This window comes from Echinops telfairi, unplaced genomic scaffold (genome assembly GCF_000313985.2).
Source record: "Echinops telfairi isolate 266 unplaced genomic scaffold, ASM31398v2 ScPeMD7_2565;HRSCAF=3150, whole genome shotgun sequence".
Taxonomy (NCBI): domain Eukaryota; kingdom Metazoa; phylum Chordata; class Mammalia; order Afrosoricida; family Tenrecidae; genus Echinops; species Echinops telfairi.
In genome coordinates this window covers 9,923,214-9,948,277 of record NW_022106463.1, presented here as the reverse complement: position 1 = coordinate 9,948,277, position 25,064 = coordinate 9,923,214, and the positions used below count along the sequence as shown (strand labels likewise).

General features: G+C 49.9%; 1 protein-coding gene across 1 annotated transcript in view; it reads right to left on the bottom strand.

Moving 5' to 3' along the window:
• The window catches only part of PDS5B (PDS5 cohesin associated factor B), a 79,386-nt gene extending 54,797 nt beyond the window's left edge, over positions 1 to 24,589 (bottom strand). The window contains exons 1-9 of the mRNA XM_045293997.1: positions 24,381 to 24,589; positions 22,337 to 22,423; positions 22,121 to 22,218; positions 21,731 to 21,857; positions 10,879 to 10,959; positions 8,099 to 8,239; positions 7,138 to 7,253; positions 5,601 to 5,695; positions 5,064 to 5,209 (exon numbers count right to left, since the gene is read on the bottom strand). Coding sequence (XP_045149932.1) covers positions 5,064 to 5,209; positions 5,601 to 5,695; positions 7,138 to 7,253; positions 8,099 to 8,239; positions 10,879 to 10,959; positions 21,731 to 21,857; positions 22,121 to 22,218; positions 22,337 to 22,423; positions 24,381 to 24,584 — 1,095 coding nt within the window. The 5' untranslated portion in view covers positions 24,585 to 24,589. The remainder of the gene's footprint in view (positions 1 to 5,063; positions 5,210 to 5,600; positions 5,696 to 7,137; positions 7,254 to 8,098; positions 8,240 to 10,878; positions 10,960 to 21,730; positions 21,858 to 22,120; positions 22,219 to 22,336; positions 22,424 to 24,380) is intronic.
• Between the last annotated feature and the right edge of the window lie 475 nt (positions 24,590 to 25,064).

Sequence of the window (25,064 nt, the reverse complement as noted above, 5' to 3'; positions counted from 1 at the left end):
CGATGAGATGGACGGACACGGGGGCTGCATCCATGGCTCACACATGACAACAGCTGTGACGATGGCACAGAGCCATGCAGCTTCACTGTTGGGCACGGGGGTTGCTATGGGTCTCGGCCAACTGGATGGCACCTAACACGTTTTCACAGTTTTACATTTCCTTTGCTTTCTAGGGTAGAGTTTTCTCAAGCCCAGGTTTAGAATACCAGTCGACAATGACTAAAGATTTATGAAGCAGAACAGTCTTCATGATATCCTATGTCCTACATACAACGCAGTAAACTCACCCACATACATTAACACTTCTAACACTGTCACATCTCAAACCCATAATTTTTTTTAAAGGTTGATCACAATCTACACATTTTCAGAATCCACACAAGAGTGGGAAAGCATGCTGCCAAATTTCAAAAGCCAAGACGAATTAAAAGGCCAGCAGTTCAAACCCACCAGCCGCTGTACTCAAAACCATTCACAATCTTAAAAGCTGAGCAGGGTCACTATGAGTCGGAATCCACTCAGTGGCGGTGGGTTTGGTTCAGGGGCTGACAAGGCACTGGCTTATCAAGGCTGCATGAAGGCCAGACCCCACCCTGAGGCACTCTGCGGCAGGGACTCCGGGTCAGGTTCAGTAAAGGGAATGTAGTCAGAGATCTTCCTAAGCCATAGTGTCACATCACCTAGTAGTTACGTGGTGGGCTGCTGTCAGCAGTTTAAACCCAGCAGTCACTTTGCAGGAGAAGACAGGGCTTTTTGCTGCAGTAACAAGGTTGCAGCCTAGAAGTCCTGCCCTACAGAGTCGCTTGTAAGTTGGCACCAACTTGATGGGAGTGGTTTTTTCTGGGTTTAGTGATCCTCAAATGTGTCCACACTTAAATTTTACACAAATGCAACACTCTCACCCAACACTCTGGTGGCACAGTTGGCTGAGCACTGGGCTGCTAGCTGCAAGGTCGGTGGTTCAAACCCACTAGCTGGACCTTGGGGAAAAGACAACTTTCTGCTCTCCTGGAAGCTGACAGCCTCAGAAACCGGCCAGCAGTCCCACGCCGCCCCGCTGGGTCGCTGTGAGTCAGGGTCAGCCTGAGGGCCAGGGGTGCGTGGAGTTTCTCATCCGAAGTTAGCACTGCTGGGGACGGAGTACCTTCTCTGCCAGCTCTAACCCCTGACTGGTTTAAATTAAGAACAGCAGACAACGAACAGTCCTCACCCCATTCGGTTGTCCAGAAACAGAAGACTTTGCTAAGTCTTACTCATAAGGTTAAGAATCCCACTTCTTTGGAAAAACTGAATCTCTAAGTCTGTGTCTTAATCCAGATAGACTAGAGAAACAAATCCAGAGACAAGCGTAGGAGAGAACTTTTTATCAAAGAGCAACTGTACACTAAGAAAACATCCCAGCCCAGTCCAGATCAAGTCCTTAAGTCCGACATCACCCCACATGTCAATACTACTCTGTAAATTCCTCTTTAGACTCATGCAGCACATGCAATGATGCCGACTGCAGAAAGATCACAGGCCAGTGGGTGGAAAGTCTTTTGGATCCAGTGGTGGTAGAAGCATCTCAGTGCTGGCATGGGTCTCCACATGGCTCCTCCAGCTCCAGGGCTGTAGCTGCATCAGTGTAGCTCCATGTGGCTTGTCAGCAGGAAGACCAGAGAGGTTCTCCATCCTCCAGGGAGCAATACAGGAGTTCCCTGAATCCTCAGGAGAAGGCCATCCCCACATGGAGACCTCATTGGCTATGGCCTGATTGACAGGCTAGACTCCACCCTTTCACAAGTTGACAGGAGAATATTTAACTGCCACACTGCATGAAGGAGAATTAAAGAGTGAAGCATCTTCTGAGACTACCAGAAACATGGATGTATTCCCCTGGGTTGGCTATCCACCTTTGCCCAGGTGAGCCAACCAAGGGCTCAACACAATGGTCCTAAGTGCATGGCGATCAGGATGCCGACCCCGCCCAACGATCTGGCTCGGAGTCTGTGTCGCACTAAGCAGCAACTGACTCTAGCACTAAGGGGCTGCTGTCTTATCCAGGGCACACCAAGCCCCTTTCCCTTCTCTGTGCATTTCTTCACTGAATACACTGATGGGGCGTTCAGTGAAGATGATTCTAAACAGCCAACCCAAAATGCACTGCCACCAAGTCGGTTCTGACTCCTCACAACCCAACAGGGCAGAGCTGAGCTGTCCCCTGGAGGGGCTCAGGCCGTGCAGCATCTCTATGGAAGATGCTGTTGCGATGAGGGGCTGTCCAGTCGACTCAGCCTGCAGAGACTCTGCGTAAAACAGAAGGAGACACGGCCAGACCTGCACCGTCCTCACATGCATTCCTTATGTGTGAGCCCATTGTTGCAGCCACTGGGTCAGTCCACCTTGTTGAGAGCCATCCTCTACTTCACTGCCCCTCAGCTTTACCAGGCATGATGTCCTGCTCCAGGGACTGGCCGGAGTCCTGGAGAAGATGTTTGTGCTTCTTCCCAGACAGACCAGACCTGGTTGTTCATTTGGCCGTCGTGGTAAGTTCAACATTCTTCTCTGGCACCACAATGCAAACGCATGGATTCTTCTTTGGTCTTCCACACTCAGTGTCCCACTTTCACAGGCATATGAGACAAAGGAAGACACCATGGCTTGGGTCAGGCACAGGCTAGTCCTCAAAATAACATCTCTGCTGCTCAGCACCTTAAAGGGGGCTCATGAGCAGATTATTCAATGCAGGGCGTCTGTGTATCACGTTACTTACTGGTCTAGTCGGGGTGATGTTGGGTTTCTTTACTTTGAATTGTAACCCATATTGCAGTCTCTGATCTTCAGCACATGCTTCAAGTCCTCCCTTCGTTCAGCAAACAAAGGTCTGTCGTCTGCATATTGCAAGTTGTTCGTGAGTCTTCCTCCAATTCTGATGTCACATTTTCCTTCATGTAATCCAGCTTCTCTGGTTATTTGCTCAGAATACAAACGGAATGAGTACGGTGAGAGGACACAACCCTGTCCCATGCCTTTCCTGATTTTAAACCATGCAGTGTTTCCCTTGCTCTGTCTGCACAACTGCCTCTTGGATCCATGTACAGACTACACGAGCAGAATCGAGTGTTTGGGATTTCCCATTCTTCTCAGAGATATCCATATTCTGTTATGACCCGCACAGTCAATAAGCACAAAGAAGAGCAATGACCCTCATTCCACGTCCTCTTCTGAACCATCCAGCCTGGGCCTCGGGCAGCTCCCGGTCACTGTTCTCCTGCAGCTGCTGTTGGACGGGTCTTCAGTAAAGTTTCCTTTCCTGCCGCTTTTCTTTGGAATGGGTACTAATCCAGACGTCTTCCGGGCAGTTGGTCAAGTAGCTGTCTTCCAAATGGCCTGGCATCAACAAGTGAGGGCTTCCAGCGAGTGCTTCATCAGCTTGTTGAAACATTTCAGTGGGTATACCATCAATTCCTGGAGCCTTCTTCAGTGCAGCTTGGACTTCCTCCCTCAGTACCATTGGCAGCTCATAAGCTACCTCTTGAAATGGTTGAATGCCGACTTGTTCTTTTTGGCACAGTGACTGTGCATCCTTTCCACCTTCTTTTGATGCTTCCTGCATTGTTCAATATATTGACCATAGAATCTTTCTATATTGCAACTCAAGGATTACATTTTTTCTTGAGTTCTTCCAGTTTAAGATATGCTGAGCATGTTCTCCTCTTTTGGTTTCCTAACCCTGGGTCTTAGCACGTTTCGTTTTACTATGTTACACTGTCTTCGGGAATTGCCCTTTGAAGTTTTCTGTTCTGCTCTGTAACTTCATCTTTTCTTCCATTTGCCTCAGCTACTCTGTGATTCAGAGTCTCTTCTGACGCCCACTTGGATCTTTTCCTTCTTTCCTGTCCTTTAATAACCCATGTGATGTTCTTGATGTTCTCCCACAGCTCGTCAGCTTTTCGGTCCTGAGTGTTCAACGCGGCCCAGAGTGGACAGCCTCATCTGGGACCAGGAGATGGGCTCCAGCCCTGGCTTTCCTAGTGAGCAGCTGAGCACTTGACCACTGCTGCTTTGACTGGCGGGGGAGGTGGGTAGAGGGGCGCTCACAGACAGGTGAGGGAACTCAAGATGAGACACTGTCGAGGGCAAATGAGCAGAGCTGAGCTGCTCCGTCAGGAGGGCGCGGAGCCCCCACCACAGATCCCTCCCTGCACGCAGGTCTGTGGGGCCAGCCTCGCCACCTGGACCACATAGCCTGTGCTATAGTCTGCGGAACCACCACCCCACCCAGCTCCAGAGCTGCCAGCTGCAGCCCAAACCCTCTCCGAGGAGGAGAGGGCCAGCAGCAGCACAAGAGACTGGCTACCACACCTGGTGTGAAGCCACCAAAAGACAGATGTAAATGTTCAAATGCCGCTCCACACCCAAAGGGCTCTGTGCACCTACCCCGGAGATCCCCTCCCATGCTGGTGATGCTCCGAGACTGACACCAAGAATCTGCCGTCATAGTCCCTCTCAGAAGGGCCACACGGCAGGGATGAGAAATCCAGGAGGCCGTATAGCACCGATGAACCACGTAACTATCCTCTAGTTCTCTAATATCTCTTCCCCTTACTATTATGGTTTTTACTGTCTTCCCTCATTAATCATGTTAGACTTGCACATGTTCGTTTGTATAACCGAGATCGTTCGATGCATGAAAGCCATGACGGATAATTCTTCAGGAACAGTAACAGGAGTCACACGGGAAGGGGGCTGGGGAAGGGAGGAAGGAGCTGCTGACAGCATTGATGGCTGCATAACTCAACTCAGGGAATGAACAGACTCGTATGTGAATGAATCTGTTTTGGAAGGCGGAAGATACAGCAAAAACAAATAAAAATAAAGGCTCCTGGGGGTTGGGGGGCGGGATAAAGGGGAGCTGATATCAAGGAGCTCAAGAAGAAATGTTTGGAAACTGATTGTACTAGCACCTGTACATTACTACGTGATGTGGCAACTATGGAATGTCATGCTACCTGTAAGAACTCCCAATAAAGTGATTTGAAAAAAGAACCAGGCGTCACAATGACCGGCTCCTGCCCACTCACCCGTTTATCCAATGTTCTCTCCCTGACGAAATTCAGGAGGTGATCGTTGACCAGGAGGATGTCCTTCTTGGCGGCTGTGACAATGGACACAATGACGTCATGCCGGATGGCCTCCTCGGGGTCATGGGAGCGCACCTTCAGGTATTCTGCAAGGCAAGGCGGCCTCGTCAGTGTGCAGCTGCAACCCGTGCAGGCCCCAGGGAGATGGCAGAAGAGCTGAGAAGGCCGAGTGCTTCAGGGCCTCCATGGGACATGGCCGGGCTTGCTCACAACTGACACTCAGCCTGAAGTCCCAGAGAACTTTCCAGTCTTATTGTCTTCTCCACGCCCAGCCTGAAGACAAGCATGCTTCTCTGCCCAAAGGCACCAGCTTCCTGCACACGGCTCCGCCGCAAGAGCGCCCAGCTATGCAGCCGCCCCCAAAAAGGAACGCCAAAAAAACCCCGGGCCCCTTGCCAAAAAAACAGAATCCATCCCCATGAAACCACTGTCCTCAGCAGAGCATCGGCACGCCGGCACGGCACCCGCCCACAGTACCTGTAAGGTCCTTGGCCAGGTCGGGGTGGTTCATGAGGCAATGGCTGGCGAACTTCACACACTCCAGGCGGATTGGGACGTGGATGTCATTAAACCTGAGGAATCAAACACCAAAAATAAAGTGACCCCTGTCTGTGGAATCTGCACAAAGCCAGCGACCACTTGTGCTCTGAACAAAGTCATCCAAGTGTTAGGGCGCCAGACCGTGTACACTCGCCTCAGCTGCCCTGTGGTGGAGAAGACAAGGAAGGGGCCACACTACACTAGGGCCATCTCTTGTGACAACTAAGGCTGACAAGTACGTGTCAACAATGCACATGTGGCTCCAGAGTAAGATTCACTATGACGCAGACAAGGGGCTCCAAAAAGCTGCTTTTCAAAAATTCCATTTCCCCCCAAATGCACCGAAGCCTCTGGGCTAACAAGGACCACGCTTGCTGCAGCTTCAAGTCCACCGGGGTGCCTGGGAAGGAAGCCTAGTGATCTGCTTCCCAAAACAGTCACAGTCCTACCCTGTCCCCGTCACCCATGGGGCCCAGAGCCCAAGTCCCCGCAAAGGCAGCTGGCCTGCCACATTCCAGGGGGCTTCGGGAGTCACGGATAAATTGGATCAGGGCTCCTTCCCCGGCTTTCTGAAACCCCTTATCTCCCTGTGTGCACATACGTGTGGGGACTCAGGTTTGCCAGCCGCATGGGAGGAGAGCGTCCCTACGACACCAGCCATAAGCACAGGTGCAGAGAAACGGCACAGCAATCACCATTTGAGAGGGCACCCGCTGCATGGTGCCCTACAGGCAAGGGGCCAAAGGAGCAGCACCTGTGTCCTTCCCGGATCGGAGCTCGCCGGTCGCCGGCACTGGGGCGATTCTCATTGCTCCAGCGCCAGCGTGCCCTCTGTGTCAGCCATGGGGCCTTTTGTCACAGTGCAACAGCGTAGGGCCAGCGTTGGGGTGGGGGTGGGGGTGGGGGTGCGCGACACCTCTATATACTGTACATGAAGGTGGGTGTGTGTGTCATGAATCTCATTTTGCATCTGAAGAGAACATGTTCTTCACCATATTCTTAAGTCCAGAGCAAGTCACAAATTGTGGGGTGGGGTCCTGCACTATCTACATCTGGCTTTAAAAAGAGGAGCATATGTGTCATCCTTTACAACAGGCCCCCCCCCGCCCAATCTAATGAGGTGTAGCTTTTCATCAGGGGTCTATAGCTCCCAGCACTGTTTGTTCCGTTGGAATTACTCACACTGCCGTGCACTAACACACTTTAATTTCATGGCTGCAAGACTCTGTCGGGTAGCTTTTGAAAGGTGCTTTCAGAAAAGCTCCAAAGGAGAAAATAGATGAAAGGAGAACCGAGCCCGGAAGCATGACCAATTGCTACGAACATTCCCGACTTCAGCGCCGGGAACGGAACCTTCACGCTCCCAACTAGAGAGACACAGTGTGGCATGGCGTGGCTATGAGCAGTGCTTCGTTAAAAGGGGACGTGCGAGGTGACAGGCTTGGTACTCTTGAGGGAACCCCGAGGCACCTACCTGCCCAGGTAGCACTGCCAGAGCGGCTTGTTCTGAGACGCCAGCTCTGAGTCCTTTGCCCCAAACATTTTCGCCAGCAGTTTAACCACCTGTAGCCGCTCCTCGTTATCATTGCTCTGAAACAAACATGGTCGCAGCATCACACCAGGTGGGCTCTGCAGAAGGTGATTCATCCCCAAAGCCCCGCCCCACTCCCTTCATCTTCCACTTCCATCTGGAGACGCCCGACCTCTTCCTCACAAACTGAAATGTCCCACGAGTGCTCAGACCACTTCAGACTGAGGCAGGACCTCCGTCTTGAACATCCAGGACGTGGCGGTCCCTCCCACACGTGTGCATATCTGCCACCTCTCTCTGCACTTGCGGTGCTCTAGGGGGGCACACGAGACTTTGACGATCTCAGTGAGGGAGTTCTGCTCTGTGCATGGGAGGCTGTATGAGTCAGAACTGGCTTCCCACCCAGTACAGATGCAGCATAAGGGGAATATGCACTACCTGCCTATACCCGAAATGTGGTCGTTTCTGGGCAAGGATGCAACAATAACTAAACCATTATTCAAAGATTTTTTAAATTCTGAAAACGTGTACCATTCAGGTAATCTATGTTGTCAGAATGCAACGGACCTGAATTATCTAAATTTGTGTGTAATGAACTTATAGATGTAGGCATTACAGCTTCTGTAAGCATTAATTTAGTAACTACTGTTTGCTAGCCAGAAGGAGCCCTGGAGGTGTAGCAGGTCAAGTCAGCATTGTGTCCGCAGTGCAGACCCACCGCGTGCGCTCCACAGGAGAGGCTGCCTGCTTCTGTACAGCTGACAGCTGGGGATGCCCGGGAGAGCCGTTACGCCCTGTCCATGGTAGTGATTCCTGGCTGGGAACCTCGCCAGGGAGGGCACCCGCACCCGCACCCGCACCCGCAGGGAGTAACTCCCCACCCCGGCATGCAGTGAGAGTGTACCTTCAGCTTGAACTCCAGCTGGGGGAGCACAGAGAGCAGCAGGTGGCTGTCGATGTTGTAGAGCTCCAGAATCAGGTCGAAGACGTGCTCCGACAGGTCGCTGATGGACGTCTTCCCCAGCATCAGCACTTGGTTGAAGAACTTGCAGAGAGGAAGACAAGGCACCATGCGCTGAGGGAGCTCGTAAAGCCCCGTGACCACTTGCGGCCCAGCCAGCCTAGGTGCCTATTTTACCCAGACAGGCGTGGTTCCCACCTAGAAGATCCCTACCAGCTCACCAGCTCAGGGCAAGCTTGCCACATTCATAAGGATGGGCACCTGTAGCACCTGAACTAAAGCACTGCATGTCATAGAAGAAATCAGGTCCGGCTTTAAAATACTTTGAATTCTTTTCATGGAAAATGCCCCCCTCCCCACCAACACACACACCCTCTCCCTACTTAACCCCTTTCTATTTGTATCAACAGCATATTCATGTGTGTGAGGTTTATAATGCTAAAACCCAGGCACACGCCCGCCTCACTTCCTGGTCCAGTATCTTAAGACACTGTCAGCCCATAAAAGCCAAACCCAAGCTAGGCTTCCTGGCCTTGGTGCAGGCCCAACGCGGAGCAGGTTCAGGCACACAGTTGGTACCAGAGTGAGCAATAGGTGACAGGCCCCGTGGTGACAGACATCTGGGGAAACCACCGCCCACTGGGGGCAGAGGAGGGTCCAAGCTTGGATTTGATGAAACTCGCCGCATAGATTTGATGAAACTCGCCGCATACAGACACCGAGAGGAGAGGGCATGACAGTGCCCCCTCACAAGGGCACCTCCAAGCACTTTCCCCTGAAGCCCCTCCATCTGCACCACCACCTGCCATGCACCTCGAGCACCATTTCCAGGCACAAACCGAGACCCAGAGAGACAAGCCCCTTAGCCCATCTCCAGAAGAAAGGAGGGCCCTGTCCAGATCTCGTAGAGAACAGCTATGTGTGGTCTGGTGACCATACGCCCTCACTGAGGGTGCTGCAGGGGGTTCTGGGTCCCCAACACCCCGCTTTGCCTCCTTAAAAAGCAGCACATCATTTGGTTTCTGGGTTGTCAAATGAGAAACAAACCTACTTTAAGACACTAGGGGAATTTGTCATTGAACTGAAGGACTGTGGGGGAGAAGAGTCATTCTTTGTGGCATCTTGGGGAGCCTCCCATCTGACAGGGCAGGGCATGGGAGGGACGAGAAAAAAACGATGGGCACTCATGCTGCCTCCCCTCCCGATAATGACATAACAAGGGGGGGGGGGCACACTGCTGCAGGCACGAAGGAACACGAGCATCAGGGAACACAGAGACAGGGAAGCACTGTCCCCACAATTTACCCAGGAAGACTAAGCACCTCTTCAAGCTTCTCAGTATTTCCCAACAGACAAAAAACAGGAAGACTTGGATAATGGACCAGCTCCCGAACCTCCGTTCATTCTACCTGGGCTCGCTCGTCTGCTCAGTTGGCCCAGCCCCATCTGTCCTCCCGGGGCCCAGTGGTGTCCCACTCTCATTCTCCTCGTGCCAGGGACAGAAAGGTACCCCCAGCCTCGAATGCAGCAGCCACAATGTGCACAGTGGCCAGCAGGAGCTGCACACAGGAGGGTCTGGGGACCAAGAGCAAGGAGAAGAAGGGCCGCCCCCCACGAGGGAGGGTGGATCTGCGCAGGTCACATGCTATAGGATCAGGGAGGCAGAAAGTCCACCTAACCAGCAACGGTCAGGAACCCCACCCCCACCCCCAACCCAGACAGCAACAGAGCGGGAGCTCCTTGCCAAGCCGTGGTGGGCCACGGAGACGGACACACAGCAGATGCATGGCGTGGCAGTGCCAGCCCCAGACAGCATCCTTTGCGCGTGGAACCCGGCTTTCCAAGACACCAAGTCCTTAAAACAATGCTGTGAGACCTTAACCCAGAACCCTCCAAGCTGGGAAGAGCCAAGGGAGACGCTGCAGAGTACATCTGCCCTTCGCGGTGGCTTGATCTCTGTGAGGAGCAGGCAAGGTTCTCCTCCAATACACACCAGGGAAGGGGCAAGTGGGTGTTTGTTTTACTTTGACTGATTTTGTTCTTTGAGGGGTGGGGAACTTGGTTTGGTGGTTTTTGTTTGGTGTTTTAAACTTGGGCACAGCACAAGTGTACCGAGAAAGGAAAGCCGGTAACACACTCCTCAGTGTGAACTGAGCCCCTGACAAGAGTCCCACAGATAATGACCGGAGGCCAATCACAAATGGAGACAGTCCACTTCACTGTAATTCTCTTCTTTTCCAAAAACCGCGGGCAGATAGCTTCACCTGGACTCTGTCTTTCTATAAGTAATGTCAGCAGCACCGCTCACCAAATCACTCCTGCCATTCCTACTGGCCCTTGGTTTCCGAGCTTGGTTCCTACCTTCTTCCCGTACAAATCAGCTACCTCCCCGAAAGGCTGAGGGCAAGTTCCATGTGTTTGATCTAAGCAGGTGCCGCTCCGCCCTCTTCCAAGCCCTAGACACAGAGCAGCGCACCCTGCTCGCCAACACAGAAGCACTAGTCTAGGCCCCAGGCCCTCGAAAGAAGCCAAGGACAAGCAAACTTGGTGGGGAGCTCCCTAAATGAAGGGGAAACATGAGCGGAGAATGCATGCGCAGTGAGAAGAAGGCGTGTTACCTAACTAAAGCAAAACAAAACGAAATGAAAGGCAGAACCCCTGCTTCTAGGCACCCGGTAACACTCGGCTCCGACCTCCAACAAACAGCGATGCCACAGACTCACGTTGGTGATGTACGGCTCGATGGCCTGGGCCGTCCTCTTCAGTAAAGCCTTGGCCAAATCGTAAGCTTGTTTGTTTAAATTCTGGAAGACATAAAACAGGGTGGGCATTACATTACATACCTTATCCACAAAAAGCAAAGGAGCCGAGTTTGAGGAGGTGCGCCTGTGGGGCTGGAAGGAGCCGAGTGTGAGGAGGTGCGCCTGTGGGGCTGTTTTGGAATGGGAAGGCAAAGCCACTCTCCGGAAGACTCGCTGGCAGGCTGGTCTACTGGATGACAAGGGCCTCTCCAAGCAGTGCCAGGGCAGCCTCTTCACATCTCATTCACTAGCCTCCAGTCAGCGCAGCCCTCCAGGGCAAGGTGGGACTGTCCCTGTGGGTTTCCCAGATGGTCACCTTCTCAGCAGAAGAAACCCTGTCTTTCTCCCACAGTGGTCAGCAAATGTGGGTTACACAGAGAAAACCGAATCCAGACCCACAGTGGATTCTGACCCAGAGTGACCTGTGAGACAGAGAGGCTCTGCATCATCTTCCCCCTGGATCGGCTGGTGGGTCCGACCAGCGAGGAACCCACTGGGCCACCAGGGCCCCTTGGGGGGGTAACTGTCATCACAGCATCAGTCTGCTGAGTGCACACGCACTGGACCCACAACTCCTCTCTAGGAGCACAAGCCAAGTTCCAGAGGGGGTGGCCTGGGGGCTCAGGGCAGGGCAGGGCCGTCTGTGGGAAAGGGAATGAATCGAGCACGTGCCAGAGCAGAGCAAAGCCTTGAACAACAAGAAACACCACGCAAAGAAAATGTTCCTAAAATTCCAACTCATGAAAGAAAAACTTTTAAACGCCAGGCCAACCGGCCAGATGGAGCCCCTGATGGAACCCAGAGACTACATGGCCTTAGTCACTCTTCAGGCCTAAAAATGAACTCACCCCCAGGTTTGTGTACAGCCCAACAATAGGCAGGTCTACCAGGGGACATTCCCCATCGCCCCCACCCCAGGGAGGTAGGCTCGGCTTAGAGCCCTTACAGGTGAGGAACGTCTATAAGTCCCAGGAAATGAACACCACCAGCTCACATCACCCACCTCACCAGCCATCACACGAGGGGCAAGTTCAGTAGGACCCTGAACAACATTATAAATATTCCAAATGGCCTCGGGAGAAAGAAGGTTCCCCATCTCTGCCTTAGAACACAGGTTCCCAAAACTTATTTTGCCTACCATCCATCCCCTTGCTCAGGGGATCCCAAAAGAGTGACCCAGTGCACTCTAGGCGATAAAATTGTCCCTCTAGCCCACGATCCAGGGTAAAGTGTAGCCTTCTGCTTCTGCAGCCCCTGCTGGATCATGCCAGCATCTCCTCTCCCGGCCGCCGCAGCCCCCTCCCCGTCCCAGGAGACCAGAAGGAAGATCAAAAGGGCAGCATTCACCCACCGGAGTTCAAAGTTCAGGAACAGGGAGCACGGGCGAGGGCTGTTACCTGGAGAGCATTACAGCTAGTGCGAGGAGACACCATGTGGACGACGTGTCAGGAGGGAAACTGATCTGCTCCGGGAACACTCACCCAATTCACAAAGCAAAGCCACAGGAAAACGTGAGGACGACGGCGCTGACAGGATGAATCGAGCGCAGGGATCCAAAAGTGTCACTATTCCCATCTGAACTGACTGTCCAGAGCAGGACACTGTAGAGCAGCGGTTCTCAACCTTCCTCATGCCGCGACCCTTTCGTACAATTCCTCATGTGGTGGTGACCCCCCGCCAAACCATACTATTATTTTCATTGCTACTTCATAACTGTAATTTTGCTACTGTATAGATCGGGCGACCCCCGTGAAAGGGTCCCAAAGGGTTATTGACCCACAGGTTGAGGACCGCTGCTGTAGACTGTCATTGTGGGATGAAACCTCCTTTATGTGACATTACTTTCGGAGTGACACTGACAGTGGCGCTTGTGCTGTGTGATTACAGTCACCTCTGGCTGTTGCTGCACACTGGATGGCATACTACACGGCAGCTTAGAGAACAGTAACTCATGCTCCATGTACCTGTGTCTACCCTCGCCTCCCAGGGCACGAGAAAGAAAGAACGCTCTCCCTGCCACTGTCTGCTGGGCTGGTCTAGCTTCTTCTTTCTCTAGAGGTCCTATGCATGAAACACTTGTCAGCTACAGACATGCTGAGCTCCCCACTGTCTTCCAGCCCTAGTGGTTACACAGTGGGCTGCTAACCACAAGGTCAACAGTTCCAAAGCACCAGGGCGCAGGTCACAGCCTCAGAAACCCACAGGGGCAGTTCTCCCCTGCCCAACAGGGTGGTTATGAGTCGGAATGGACAGCATGTCTCTGTCATCTGTTAACAAGATGAACAGTGTCTCACAAAAGACACAAGTTCTTTAGTGCAATGTAATACAACACTGCAGCCTTAGCCCCTCTGGCTCTGTGCTCTGGTTATGTATTTAAGAAGTTCTTTCCTTCCTTGAGGCTACAGAGCGGTTTCCTATTTTCAAATAAAACCGTCTCGGGTTTGCTTTGCAAATTTAGCTTTTTATTCCATCTATGATTACTCTTACGTATGGAATAAAATTAAAATCTGAATTTATTATTTTCTATATAGGTATATTTGGGAGCCTTAGTAGCCCAACAAATTAAGAAGGGGGGAGGCACTGCTAACTGCAAGGCCAGTGGGTCAAACCCAACAGCTACTTTACGGGGAAAAGATGAGGAAGCCAGCACCCTTAAAGACTTACAGTCTCAGAAAACCCGAAGGAGCAGTCCCACGCTGTCCCGCAGGACTGTGGGCCAGGGTACTAGGGAAGGTCAACTGTCCTAAACCATTCACTGATCATCTCCCAACTGCTGGCATACATTCTTACACTTCCACATTTCCTTCTTCTCTCCAGTCTATTCGTCCCTCTGTCCACCACTGTCTAGCTACAGTAAAAGAGGAGTGTGGGAATCTGGTAGAATTTAAGACAAACAAACAAAACCTTCACTGCTGTCAATTCTGATCCACAGCAACCTGATAAGACAAGGTAGAACCAACCCTGTGGGTTTCCGAGATTATACTTCTTTCTTTACAGGAGTAAAAAGTTCTATCTTTCTCCTAAGGAGCAGCTGGTGGTTTCAAATTGCATACCTTGTGGTTAGCTACCCAACACATAACCACTGCACCACCAGGCCTCCTGTAGGTACAATAAACCAAACCAAACTCACTGCTATGGAGTCTAAGCTGACTCACCTGTGGGTTTCCAAAACTGTAACTGTTTACAAGAGTAGAAAGCTCTCTTCCTCCCTCCAAGCAGCTGGTGGTTTCAAACTGCCAACTATGTGGATTGCAGACCAACATATAGCTACTACACCACCACCAAACCCTGAGGTGGCCTAGGAACCCTCCTATTTCCTTATTTGTCTTCAAAACTGTTTATCATTGGTCACTTGCTCTGTCATGTGAATTTTATAATCAGCTTGTCAAATATCACACACATGTGGGGTCTCACACACACACACACACACACACATACACACAGAGTTTCTATTTTGAGCAGATTACTTATGAGGATCCAGAAAATAACAACAATAAAGTTTTCAACTTTGATCTTCTTTCATTCTTTTCGGTCAAGTATAACAATTTGCAACACATTTTGTGTTAAATTCAAAGAACACAAGACTCTGACAAAGCCAAAGCCTTCACCTTCTAAGATTTTTAAAAATTGCTCTTTTATCTAGCAACTGTGTAACATCTTCTGTCTTGTTTCAATAATTCATTTGTGCATTTGTTTGTGTTTTCTACACAAGCCATCTATAAACGGTTGCAATTTCATGTCCTCTAATTCCCGTTACTGGCATCTTCTATCTGTCTAGCAAGACCCCCAGCACGATGCTGACTAGCAACGGCACACTGCCTTCCTCTCGGCCACGTCCCCGTCAACAGTCCACTGTGTGCACAGGTGCATCCCGACTTACGACAGACGCCCCTCTGGGGAACTCAGACCTAAGTCAGTTCTAAACCAAGTCAAACACTCCCTTTCTCTACTGAGGTCTCATTTTTTCAGCCTTTTATCTCCATATCTTCATTAACTTCAATCTCGACTCCAGGGTTGGAAAGACTGCATAATCAATTTTCAGACAGGATAACACCCACAAGTTAAGCATGCGCTACAACACAAGGGAGCTTTCACAACGTTGCTGAAGAGTGGAATCAGGACTCACTGATTGTTCCATGAACGTTCTGAAGCGTCTTTGTACTGGTGACAGTAAAATGTCCCACCAAAAACCAGACAGATGGACATGTGGCTCCTCCTAACTCACTAGGTCTGGAGCTGGATGGCCTGCAACCAGGCACAGTACTGAGCACATCCCTATCGGTCTCAAGGCCCTGTCTACTTCCAAGGACATGAGTTTGTAATCAAAAATGGACACTGAATTTTATCCAACGCTCTTTTTCTGCACATAAGGAAATTGCTCTATAATTGTTACTTTAGACCAGGGATGGGAAACCTTTTCTCAGCCAAGGGCAACGTGAATAAAACATCATCCTTTGGCGAGACTGGTCAAACATTTAATTAAATTAGCCCTAATGTGATGGTAGGAATGGCTTCTCTTTGGTGTGGTGGGTGAGATTAGCTGGTGGTGATGATTTTTCGGGCTGGCTGGTCCCCGCTCCTGCCTTAGACCAAAACCAGCAGTGTCTCCACTGCTAATACTGCCCACTGTTAAACCACACTGGTGGTTCCTGAAAGTCGTTCTGCCACACTGGATCCCTCTGCTATTGTGTCACCCTCGATGGATGTGAATGCGCCCACATGCTAAATAGGTTAATGCAAATTTGGCAAGGATTGTTTTCCAGGTTTCTATTTATTTATTTTTGGACTGATTGCAAATGTCCTCATTAAATACTGCCCTTGGAATTGTCTTTTGATCCTTCTCTGATGTTTCCTGTTCCCAATTTCAAGGAGCCCTGATGGCATAACTGGTCACATACAGGGTTGCTAACTACAAGGTAAAGAGTTCGAGACTACCGCCTTCCTCACAGAGGCTTTCTGCTCCCATGTGGATTCGCAGCTTTGAGAGCTCACAGGCACAGTCCTACTACCTTACAGGGTCACTGTGAGCTGGAACTGACCCAGGGGCACTGAATCAGAGGACTTCCCAAACTTCATTCAGAAATTGCCATTTGATACACTCACCTCTTTTGTCTCAACTTGGCCAAGAGTTTGCCCCATTAATGCCCTTTTCAAATGACCAATTGGTGGTTTGGAGGAAATGTCATTGTTTTCTGCTTCAGTAATTCTTGCTTCATTATTTTCTACCTTCCTATGTACATATATAAAAATGGGGGAGTTAACTTCTTAAGTTGGACAATTCAAAATGTTACATTAAAAAGCTATGACAGGCTATATCCCATAAAATATTAAATGTACAATTTATAAATACGGATTTGCCATTGTGACCTCTTCTTTGGGCCAATTGTTTGCTAATAAGATTGTTCATGAGGGAGAGGGATTGGGGAGGGAGGAGAGAAAATGAGGAGCTGATGTCAAGGGCTTAAGTAGAAAGCAAGTGTTTTGAGAATGATGAGGGCAACAGATGTACAAATGTGATTTACACAATTGATGCATGTATGGATTGTGGTGAGAGTTGTATGAGCCCTCATGATTTAAAAAAAAAAAAAGAACGCTTTATCATTTCAAAATAAGTACAATTTGTTTTAAGGATTGTTAGTTCTAACTTTCAACCTATCAATATCCTTACAAACCTTTGGCCGACAAGATTTGTAATCACTTGGACATGAACTAAAATGACACGCTAAATTGCAAATGCTCTAATGGATGCAGCAGTACCCCGACAGGGAGCTGCCAGAGATCCACAGTGGATGCAGAAAAAGAGGTGAACGAGGGCTATCACTGCTGACAAACCGAGAATACAAGAAAGATGACTGCCTGGGTCTTATTGACAATAGCATTCATCCCCCGACGTGGGTCACAAGGAGTATAGGTAACATTGTGAACCGGAATTCCAGAACACCACATTGTGCTCATGGGGAACCCGCACATGCACCAAGAGGAAGTCCTGGGAACAGAGCAAGGGGGTTCTGCGCAGATCAACACCAGGTAAGGTGTGTGTCAGGGTTAGATCTTTTTGTCATGCCTCCTCAATGTACATGCTGAGCAAAAAACCCAAGAAGCTGGACCATATAAAGAGGTACTTGGCATGTGGATTGGAGGAAGGCTCACGAATTGCCCTCAGCATGCAGATGTTATCACTGCTTGCTGAAAGCAAAAAGGACTTGAAACTCTTGTTAATGATGATCAAAGACTAGAGCTTTCGGTATGTACTACACACTTCCATGCAGTTTTTTTGTAAACTCTGTACCAATAAGCAAAGGACGTACGTTGTTTAGAATTTCATTTTACTTATACTCAAATTTAATACCCATGGAAGCAGAAGTAAAGAAACTTAACAACATAATGCACTGGTGAATCTTGTGCAAAAGATAGCTATAGTTTAAAAAATAAAGATGTCTTTTTGAGGACGTGGGGGGCGGGGTAATCTGACCTAAACCATGGTATTTTCAATAGCCTCACACACGTGAAGACTGAAAGGCCGCAGAAGAATGAATGAACTTGAACTATGGTGTTGGTGAAAATGCTGAACAAACAAATCTATACAAATTTGAATGTACAAGTTCAGATTATCTTCCCAAGAACCAAACCTTTAAAGAGAATCCCTCGACCTTCCTCTCACCCTGTCCCAATGCCCCAACCCACGGTGCTAACCACAAGGTCAGCAGTTCAAAACCACATGCCACTCAAGAGTGACAGCCATGGAAAGACTCCGCGACAATTCTACCCTGCCCTAAATGGTCATTAAGGGTTGGCATCGACTCAGTAACAGTCAGGTTGGTTTGTTTCAGGTTTACAAACTGCTCAAACCAAACACACATTCACAGCCATGAGGCCATTCTGACTCACACAGTCCCATGGGACAGGGGAACTGCCCAGGGCTTCCTCCTCTCTCCCTCCCAGTTCTCCCAATCGCTGTCAGATCTAATCTCATCAACACGATAAGCTCACTAACCAGTTCTCATTTCTAATAAATTTTGTATAAAATCTCCCCTTTTTATATTGTCTAGTTCATTTTTTTTAGTCTTATTTTTTTAAATTAAGCCCTTAAATCTTTTAAGGCAGTGGTCCTCAATCTTCCTAATGCTGAGACCCTTTAATATAGCTCCTCATGTTGTGGTGACCCCCCCCCAAAATAAAATTATTTTTGTTGTTACTTCATAACTGTAATTTTGCTAATGTTATGAATCATAATGTAAATATCTGATATGCAGGATGCATTTTCATTGTTACAAATTGAACATAATTAAGCATAATTAAAGCATAGTGACTAATCACAAAACAATGTATAATTATATATTGTGAAATATTTACGTGTTTTCCGATGGTCTTAAGCGACCCCTGTGAAAGGGTCATTCAATCCCAAAAAAACCCACGGGTTGAGAACTACTGTTTTAAGGTATATATTTTGTAGCTAATAAGTGTTCGGACTAAACATTTAAGGTTGTGATGTGTCAAATGGAGTGGTACTAGGGCCTCAGTGGAGACTGCATGTGTACCCATGGGCTGTCAAGTTACCAGGCAACCAGCCAGCCTGCCTGTCATGAACTGGATGCTACCTGAGCCACCACGCCACAAACAGGACTCCCTCTTCAAACAAAATAATACACAAGACCGCCAGGCTTGGACGGGCCCCGAAGCCACAGTACAGCACATGAGGCGTGTGGCCCTACTCCTGCTCCATTAGCCCACACTCAAGGCCTCGTGGTGCTTCCGGGGACCCCCTGGCTGAGGAAAGCTCCAGTCTGTTTGACAGAAGGCCCTGGGCAGTCTGCAGACACACAGCAACATGGGCTGCTGCAGCATTACAGCCCCGTAGACAGCGCTCAGAACGAGACCTGGGCAGAAGGACCCACGCACACCAGGATCCATGGGCTATGGGCCCACGGCTTGCTGGGCAGTCCTGAGACCTGGGAGAGCCAGAGATTGGGAAATTGGTCACCAGGTGGTCACAAGGGGGAGGATTCGGACAGGCCTCTCTGTGACCTGGGAGGCGGTACACAAAGGGGTGGTCCACTGTGTGCATACAGGCCAGCTTCTTTCCCAGCCACTCCTGTCACTGCCATGCTCACAATGGCCAGGGTGGCAGGGATGCAAGCTACGTGTGGGCTCAGCGGTATAAACTTCCACTCACCAAGGCCACCCTGACTGCAACTCATGCTGAGTACCCCATCTGAGTGCACCACTCCTTGGGGTGTCAGCTGGCATAGCATCCTGCCCATGCACACGGAATCCCACTGATTGATCAGTTTCTGGCCCACTGGCCCACTTACCGGACAGGGCAGTTCCTGGCTCTTGCTAGAACAGGCATTCGCCCTATACGGACCTACATGCAATGTTTCTGTCCAAACAACCATCCAAAACAAAACGTCCAGGAAGCCCACACAGGACTGATACAGAGCCGCACTGCACAACAAACACGGTGTGGCATGGTCTCGAGCTCATAGGATTCACTGGTCCCATGGTGCTGCCCATCACCCCAAAGCCTAGCCCCATAGCCCCACACCTCAGCCCAGCCATTGCTACCTTAAAATTCTCCCACGACACCTCCTCTCAGTTGTCAGGTGGATTCTGACTCACAGGGACCTTACAGGAAAGGAGCACTTTTCCATGGGGTTTCTGAGACTGCATCATCAGGGAGCCAACAGCCTCAGCTTTCTCCCTAGGTATGGCTGGTGGGTTTGAACAGCCAGCCTTGCCATTAGCATCCCCATGTGTAACCCAGGGCACCTTCTACACACAGTTGTGACCATATCCTCCTTTGGCTGGATCGCGTCCCTGCCCATTGAAAGGGAACCCCACTGCTTGATCCGTTTTCTCCAGGGCCATAGTGAGGGGAGACCAGGGTTCCTGGGATAGCAGAAGCCTGTCCTCACCGCTCTAGCTTCTGTTCCAGCTGTGCACACTTCTGACCACGCAATCCCCCAACCCATGTTTCCTATTTCTGCACATGATCTTCTCCACCAGTCTCTGCTCCTTCCCACCACGCCACCTGTCAGTCTGAGGACTCTTCCATACCACCTTCAGGATGAAGGTCACCTGTCCCCTCTGAGCATCACGCCCGGGCGCTCCCTCGCTGCATCCACAGGACCTCGTGGGACCTCGTGGGCATCCCTGCTCATCCTCAGCCCCTGCACTGCAGTTGCTACTCTCTCCGTCCCCCTCCCATCAGGCACCTGGTCTGGAACACAGCAAGTGCTCCACAAGCATTTGACTGAAGCCCAGCTCTGCCCATGCAGAACCAAGGTGCTACAGGGAATTCGTGCTCGTGCCAGTTCCAGTCCCAGCCCACAACCAGCAGCCATCCACATCTTGCCTGGCTCACCCCTCCCACAAAACGAGAACTTGTGCTAGAGCAGCAGTCCTCAACCTGTGAATCACAACCCCTTTGGGGGTCGAACGACCCTTTCACAGGGGTTGCCCAACTCATAACAGTAGCAAAATTGCAGTGATGAAGTAGCAACGAAAATAACTTTATGGTTGGGGGAGGGGATCACCCCAACATGAGGAACTGTATTAAAGGGCTACAGCATTAGAAAGGTTGAGAACCACTGTACTGGAATCTAAAGCATCTTCCAATTCCAATTCTCGCCCTACAGCACACCTCCCGGAGCACTGGTGGTGCAGTAGCTAAGCAGAAAGTCGACAATTCAAACCCACCAGCTGCTCCACAGGAGAAAGATATGGCCGTGTGCCCCCGTGGAGATGGACAGTCATGGGGCAGTTCTACTCTGCCCCGCAGGGTCACTGGGAGTCTGGGTGGTGGCTCTTGATCTGGAGAATATATCTCCATGTACAACCTTCTGCTCATGAAAGCCATTCCCCAGGACCAATGAAAAGAGGTTTTCCAACACCGAGCATGAACTTGTTTTCCTTTTGTTTGAAAATACACACCCACCAGCACAACAACTGTGGTACAAATAAACCAAACACACGCAAGCGTAGCCCTCGGTCAGGGACTGAATTGTAGCCGCCATGCCTGCCCCCAAGAAGATGTGCTGAAGGCCAAGAGCCCAGGACCTGCAAACAGGGCCTTACTGTGAAAGCAGGTCTTTGAAGAAGCTACCAGTGAAGGGCAGTCCTACTGGAGCAGGTGGTCCTAGTGTGACAAGAACGGCATCCTCTGAACAGACCAGAGCCATAGGCAGAGGGGCGGAGGGTGGCGTGGTCTAGGAGCCAGAGAGCACCAGGATGGCCAGTGCTATCAGAAGTGGAGAGAGCTCGATGCTGGACTGTGGACAAGAAGGACCATGCCTGCTCCAAGAGAGCCAGCAACCTCAGTCCTTCCTCCAAGCCGCCTGCAGAGACTGGCCGCCCCTCTGGTTCTCCACACAACTCCAGGGCCAAAGTGGTTTCTGCTGGTCCATTTAGCCACAGCCTGGAACCCAAGGGACCTGAAGGCAGGCTTCCCTTACCTATTTTTCCCTGGTGTGCTTGTGAGCTCAAGCGCATGCCGCTCTAAGCGTGCACCATAATAGTAGCTATGCATGCACACCCTGAAATGCGCTGATATGAATCTGACTTTCTGCACATGGATTGTGAGCTCAAACGGTGACTCGTCTTTTTTCCTGTAGTTAGTAACTCATGCACATTAAGCACAAAGATTTACTAACCTAAGTCAGTAGAAGGAATTGTCTAGAACAGAAGTAAAAGCAAAATGAAGGGCATTCAAGAGTCCAGGTCTGAGGGGCAGGTGCAGCACACACCTCTTGGTGCGGTGCAGGCTGCCCCTTACCTTGTGGGCAGGTACCAGGTTCACCAGCACGGTGTCCAGTAGCTCCTGAGAGACAGTGTCCCCCTCGCAGATGATGGAGCTCATGAGGTCGACCATGTGCATGTGCACCTTCTGGTTGTGGCCGTTGCTGAAAGTCAAAGCAGCGAGGTCACCGGGAGTGCAAGCAACCACTGTTCCCGCCACCCAGGACCGACAGAAAGAACTGAGAAGGGCTGCCCCACAGGGCCTCGGAGCCTGGCAGCCTTCACAGGAGCAGGTTGGTGATTTCAAACAGCTGACCTTGTGGACAGCAGCCCGACTCATAACCCACTGCGCCATGAGGGCTCCTATCTGTAACCTAGAAATGCTTCAGATTCTTAAAATGTTACAGAGCTGGTCAAAGAGACTTACTTTATCACTGAAAACAATGTTCTGTACAGTTGGGTAAAAATCTCATTGCTGTCCTCCAACTCGAAGCATATGTTATAGGACTTGACCCAGGCAATGTTCTGTAAGGGAAAGGAGGTAGAGAAGGGAACCAACGGTGAACTTGCCAAAGAGGGACAAGATCCAGGCTCCAAAGTCAGTTGTGAGTGTCGTTGCTTCAGGATTGACAGGGCGACTTACCTCAAGTAAATAAAAATACCGATTGAACTGTGGGCTCTTTGTGTCCTCCAGCCCCTTCAACTGCCTTGTTATGAACATAAATATATCCTTCAAAAGAGGAGACAAAGCCATGGTCAGATCGCCAACACAAATAAAGACTCCCAAAGCTCATCCAAGACTCACATACCAGTAGCATGAAGTACTTAACACATGGAGGGATGCAGGTATGTGTATGTAAAAACTCATACATAGGTGTCTGCCTGTGACACTGTATTTGGCTGTTAGTTTTGAAAAGTGGGCTGTCGCATGAATGACAGTAAGAACAAACATCTTACCACCACTATCCATCAGAGGAAAACAGTCAACCGTTTCCTATGATCTCAAAGTAGAGGAAGAAACACGTGGGCTTACAACAGGTGCGATGAACAGACTGGGAACAAAGCCACCAGAAGGTCTGCTAAGGCTGATGGCGATGTGATGAAACCACTGCCCGCTGAAACCTTACCAGGGTCGCCGGAGCAGCAAGCTATACGGACCAGGAGAAGAGACTCCAAGAAGCTTGCACAAAAATGCAATGAAACCGTAATGGAATTTTTCCCAAAGACATTTTGAAGTCTCTCACCTAATACTATCGCAGGGCAATGTTTGAAAATTTGAAATTTCAAAACAAAACAGACAAGTGGAAAGGCGGTAAGTTTGCAATGATCCACGACGTCTCCCTTTTGCTAAGATTCCCAGGACATTACAGAGCAGATTTAATGCCCTTCACAACAGCACGCCATGTCGCTGGCAAGTATGTTGGTGCCCAGGATGTCGTTGACTTGGTTTTCTCTCTCTGCCTCACTCGTGTGCACCTTACTGCACACTTTTTGTGAAATGGGAAATGACATTACAATCACATGAATCAGTAACGATTGTAAAAATAACAATAGTTGAACTTAATTTACAGCTTCAGTAGGGGGAACGTGGGATAATCAACGGTGCATTGAATAGACTGCAACGGATGAGATGGAGCAAGACGTGCTTAACTGTGGAACGAAGAAGGATGATCTGCTCTGACCTTCATCTCACGGACGACAAAAGTAGACCATCGATCACACAGATTAGCTATTTTAAAAGAATCCTTAAGAGACAATTTGTCAGCTATTATATTGACTTACTTCTCTCCCTCACCGCTCCCCTACTTGCACATGCCCATGTGACTGCACATGCCCGTGTGTACGGGGAGAGATGGGCTCAATGTCATTGAGTAAATTATGAAAATGGAAGAGTGGATTCTTTTAGAAGAAATGTAGGTGATATGTTTGTAAAGTTTAAAGGAGGTCAAAATTATGCAAGAGCATTCTATAAGAAAGCAACCAATTAGATGGGGTGGGGAGAAGCATGCACGTATGTGTGTGCACACACATGTATATTCACATACATACATCAAAGGAGCCCTAGTGACTCTAAGGGCTAAGAATGGGGCTTTAAGCTAAGAGTCAATGGTTCACACCTACCAGCTACTCTGCAAAAGCAAGCTGAGCCTGTCTGCCTCCCTAAGATTTAGTGTTGGGAATGCTATATAGGATCGCTGTGAGCTGGAACCGACTCCATGGCAGTGCATTTGACTTGGGACACCTATGTATTCAAGAAACCCAAGTTCCAAGTCTTTTTCTGCAGACTCCGCAGTGTGTGCGTGTGCGTGTGTGTGTGTGTGTGTGTGAGAGAGAGAGAGAGAAATCTAGCATCCAGCTGACTGTGCTACTTCAAACGACGAAGGCTGTCCCAGTACAAAGGTTCAGAAGGAAAAGGGAACAGCCTTGCAGGTAAAGCCGAAGGGAACAGAGCTCAGGACCACAAGATAGCACTGGAAGACTTGAACCCACCACACTAATCTGCACGTTATGCTCAGGATCAGAGGTCTGTTTCCAAACATAAGCTCCAGAAACCCAGAAGTGGTTTTCCAAGAGGCTGCTACAGCCAAGGGCAATGGACACTCCTCTCGTCTACGTCAGCCCCCAACCAGGGGCCAAGCCGGGCAGATGGAAGCAGTGCCATGCAGGGTGGTGTGGGCAGCACTTGCCTTCAGTTTGTCGGGGGACGTGTATGGTGCTTCGGGGGCGTAGATCCGGAAGATGTCGGCCAGGCAGCAAGCGACCAGCAAGCGGACATCTTTATCAGGATGCTTGAGGAAGAAGTCTGATGCGAGATGTAAGGCCAGGTTCAGGTAGAGCTCCTTTTCTTCTTCCGAGTCCTGGTCCATGTCCATGAATGTCTTCACGACCATCTACCCAAAACAAGGGCACAAACAAAACGTCGACCCAGCCCTGAGACACCGCTCCAGGTAAGAGCACGCTGTCAGAAAGCCTCGCTCCAACCATGTCCACAGGTCCACTCTCAGTGCCCGACAAAAGGGTCTGTCGGAGAGAACAAGGCCCCTCCAAGACTGTCCTTTTAAACCCTGGGCAAACTACTTTTCCTTGTCCTGTGATTCCTGTTAACTGGATGTTAAATTAAGTTTAGCCTCATGCACCAGTCATTACTGGGAGAATTCGAGGATTTCCTGACACTTCCAGTCCCATGTACACTGTGGACCAACTCTCCTGGCCGGCAGGACCATGAGTTTAAGGCTAAAAAGTTCTAAGTGAGTCCCCTAACATGTGCATCTTATTACTTTTAAATATCTTAATGGCTTTGGTGCATTATGAAAGGTGACAAAGGAAAAACCAGATCTGGGCACAAGGAACCATTTCTTTACCTAGAATCC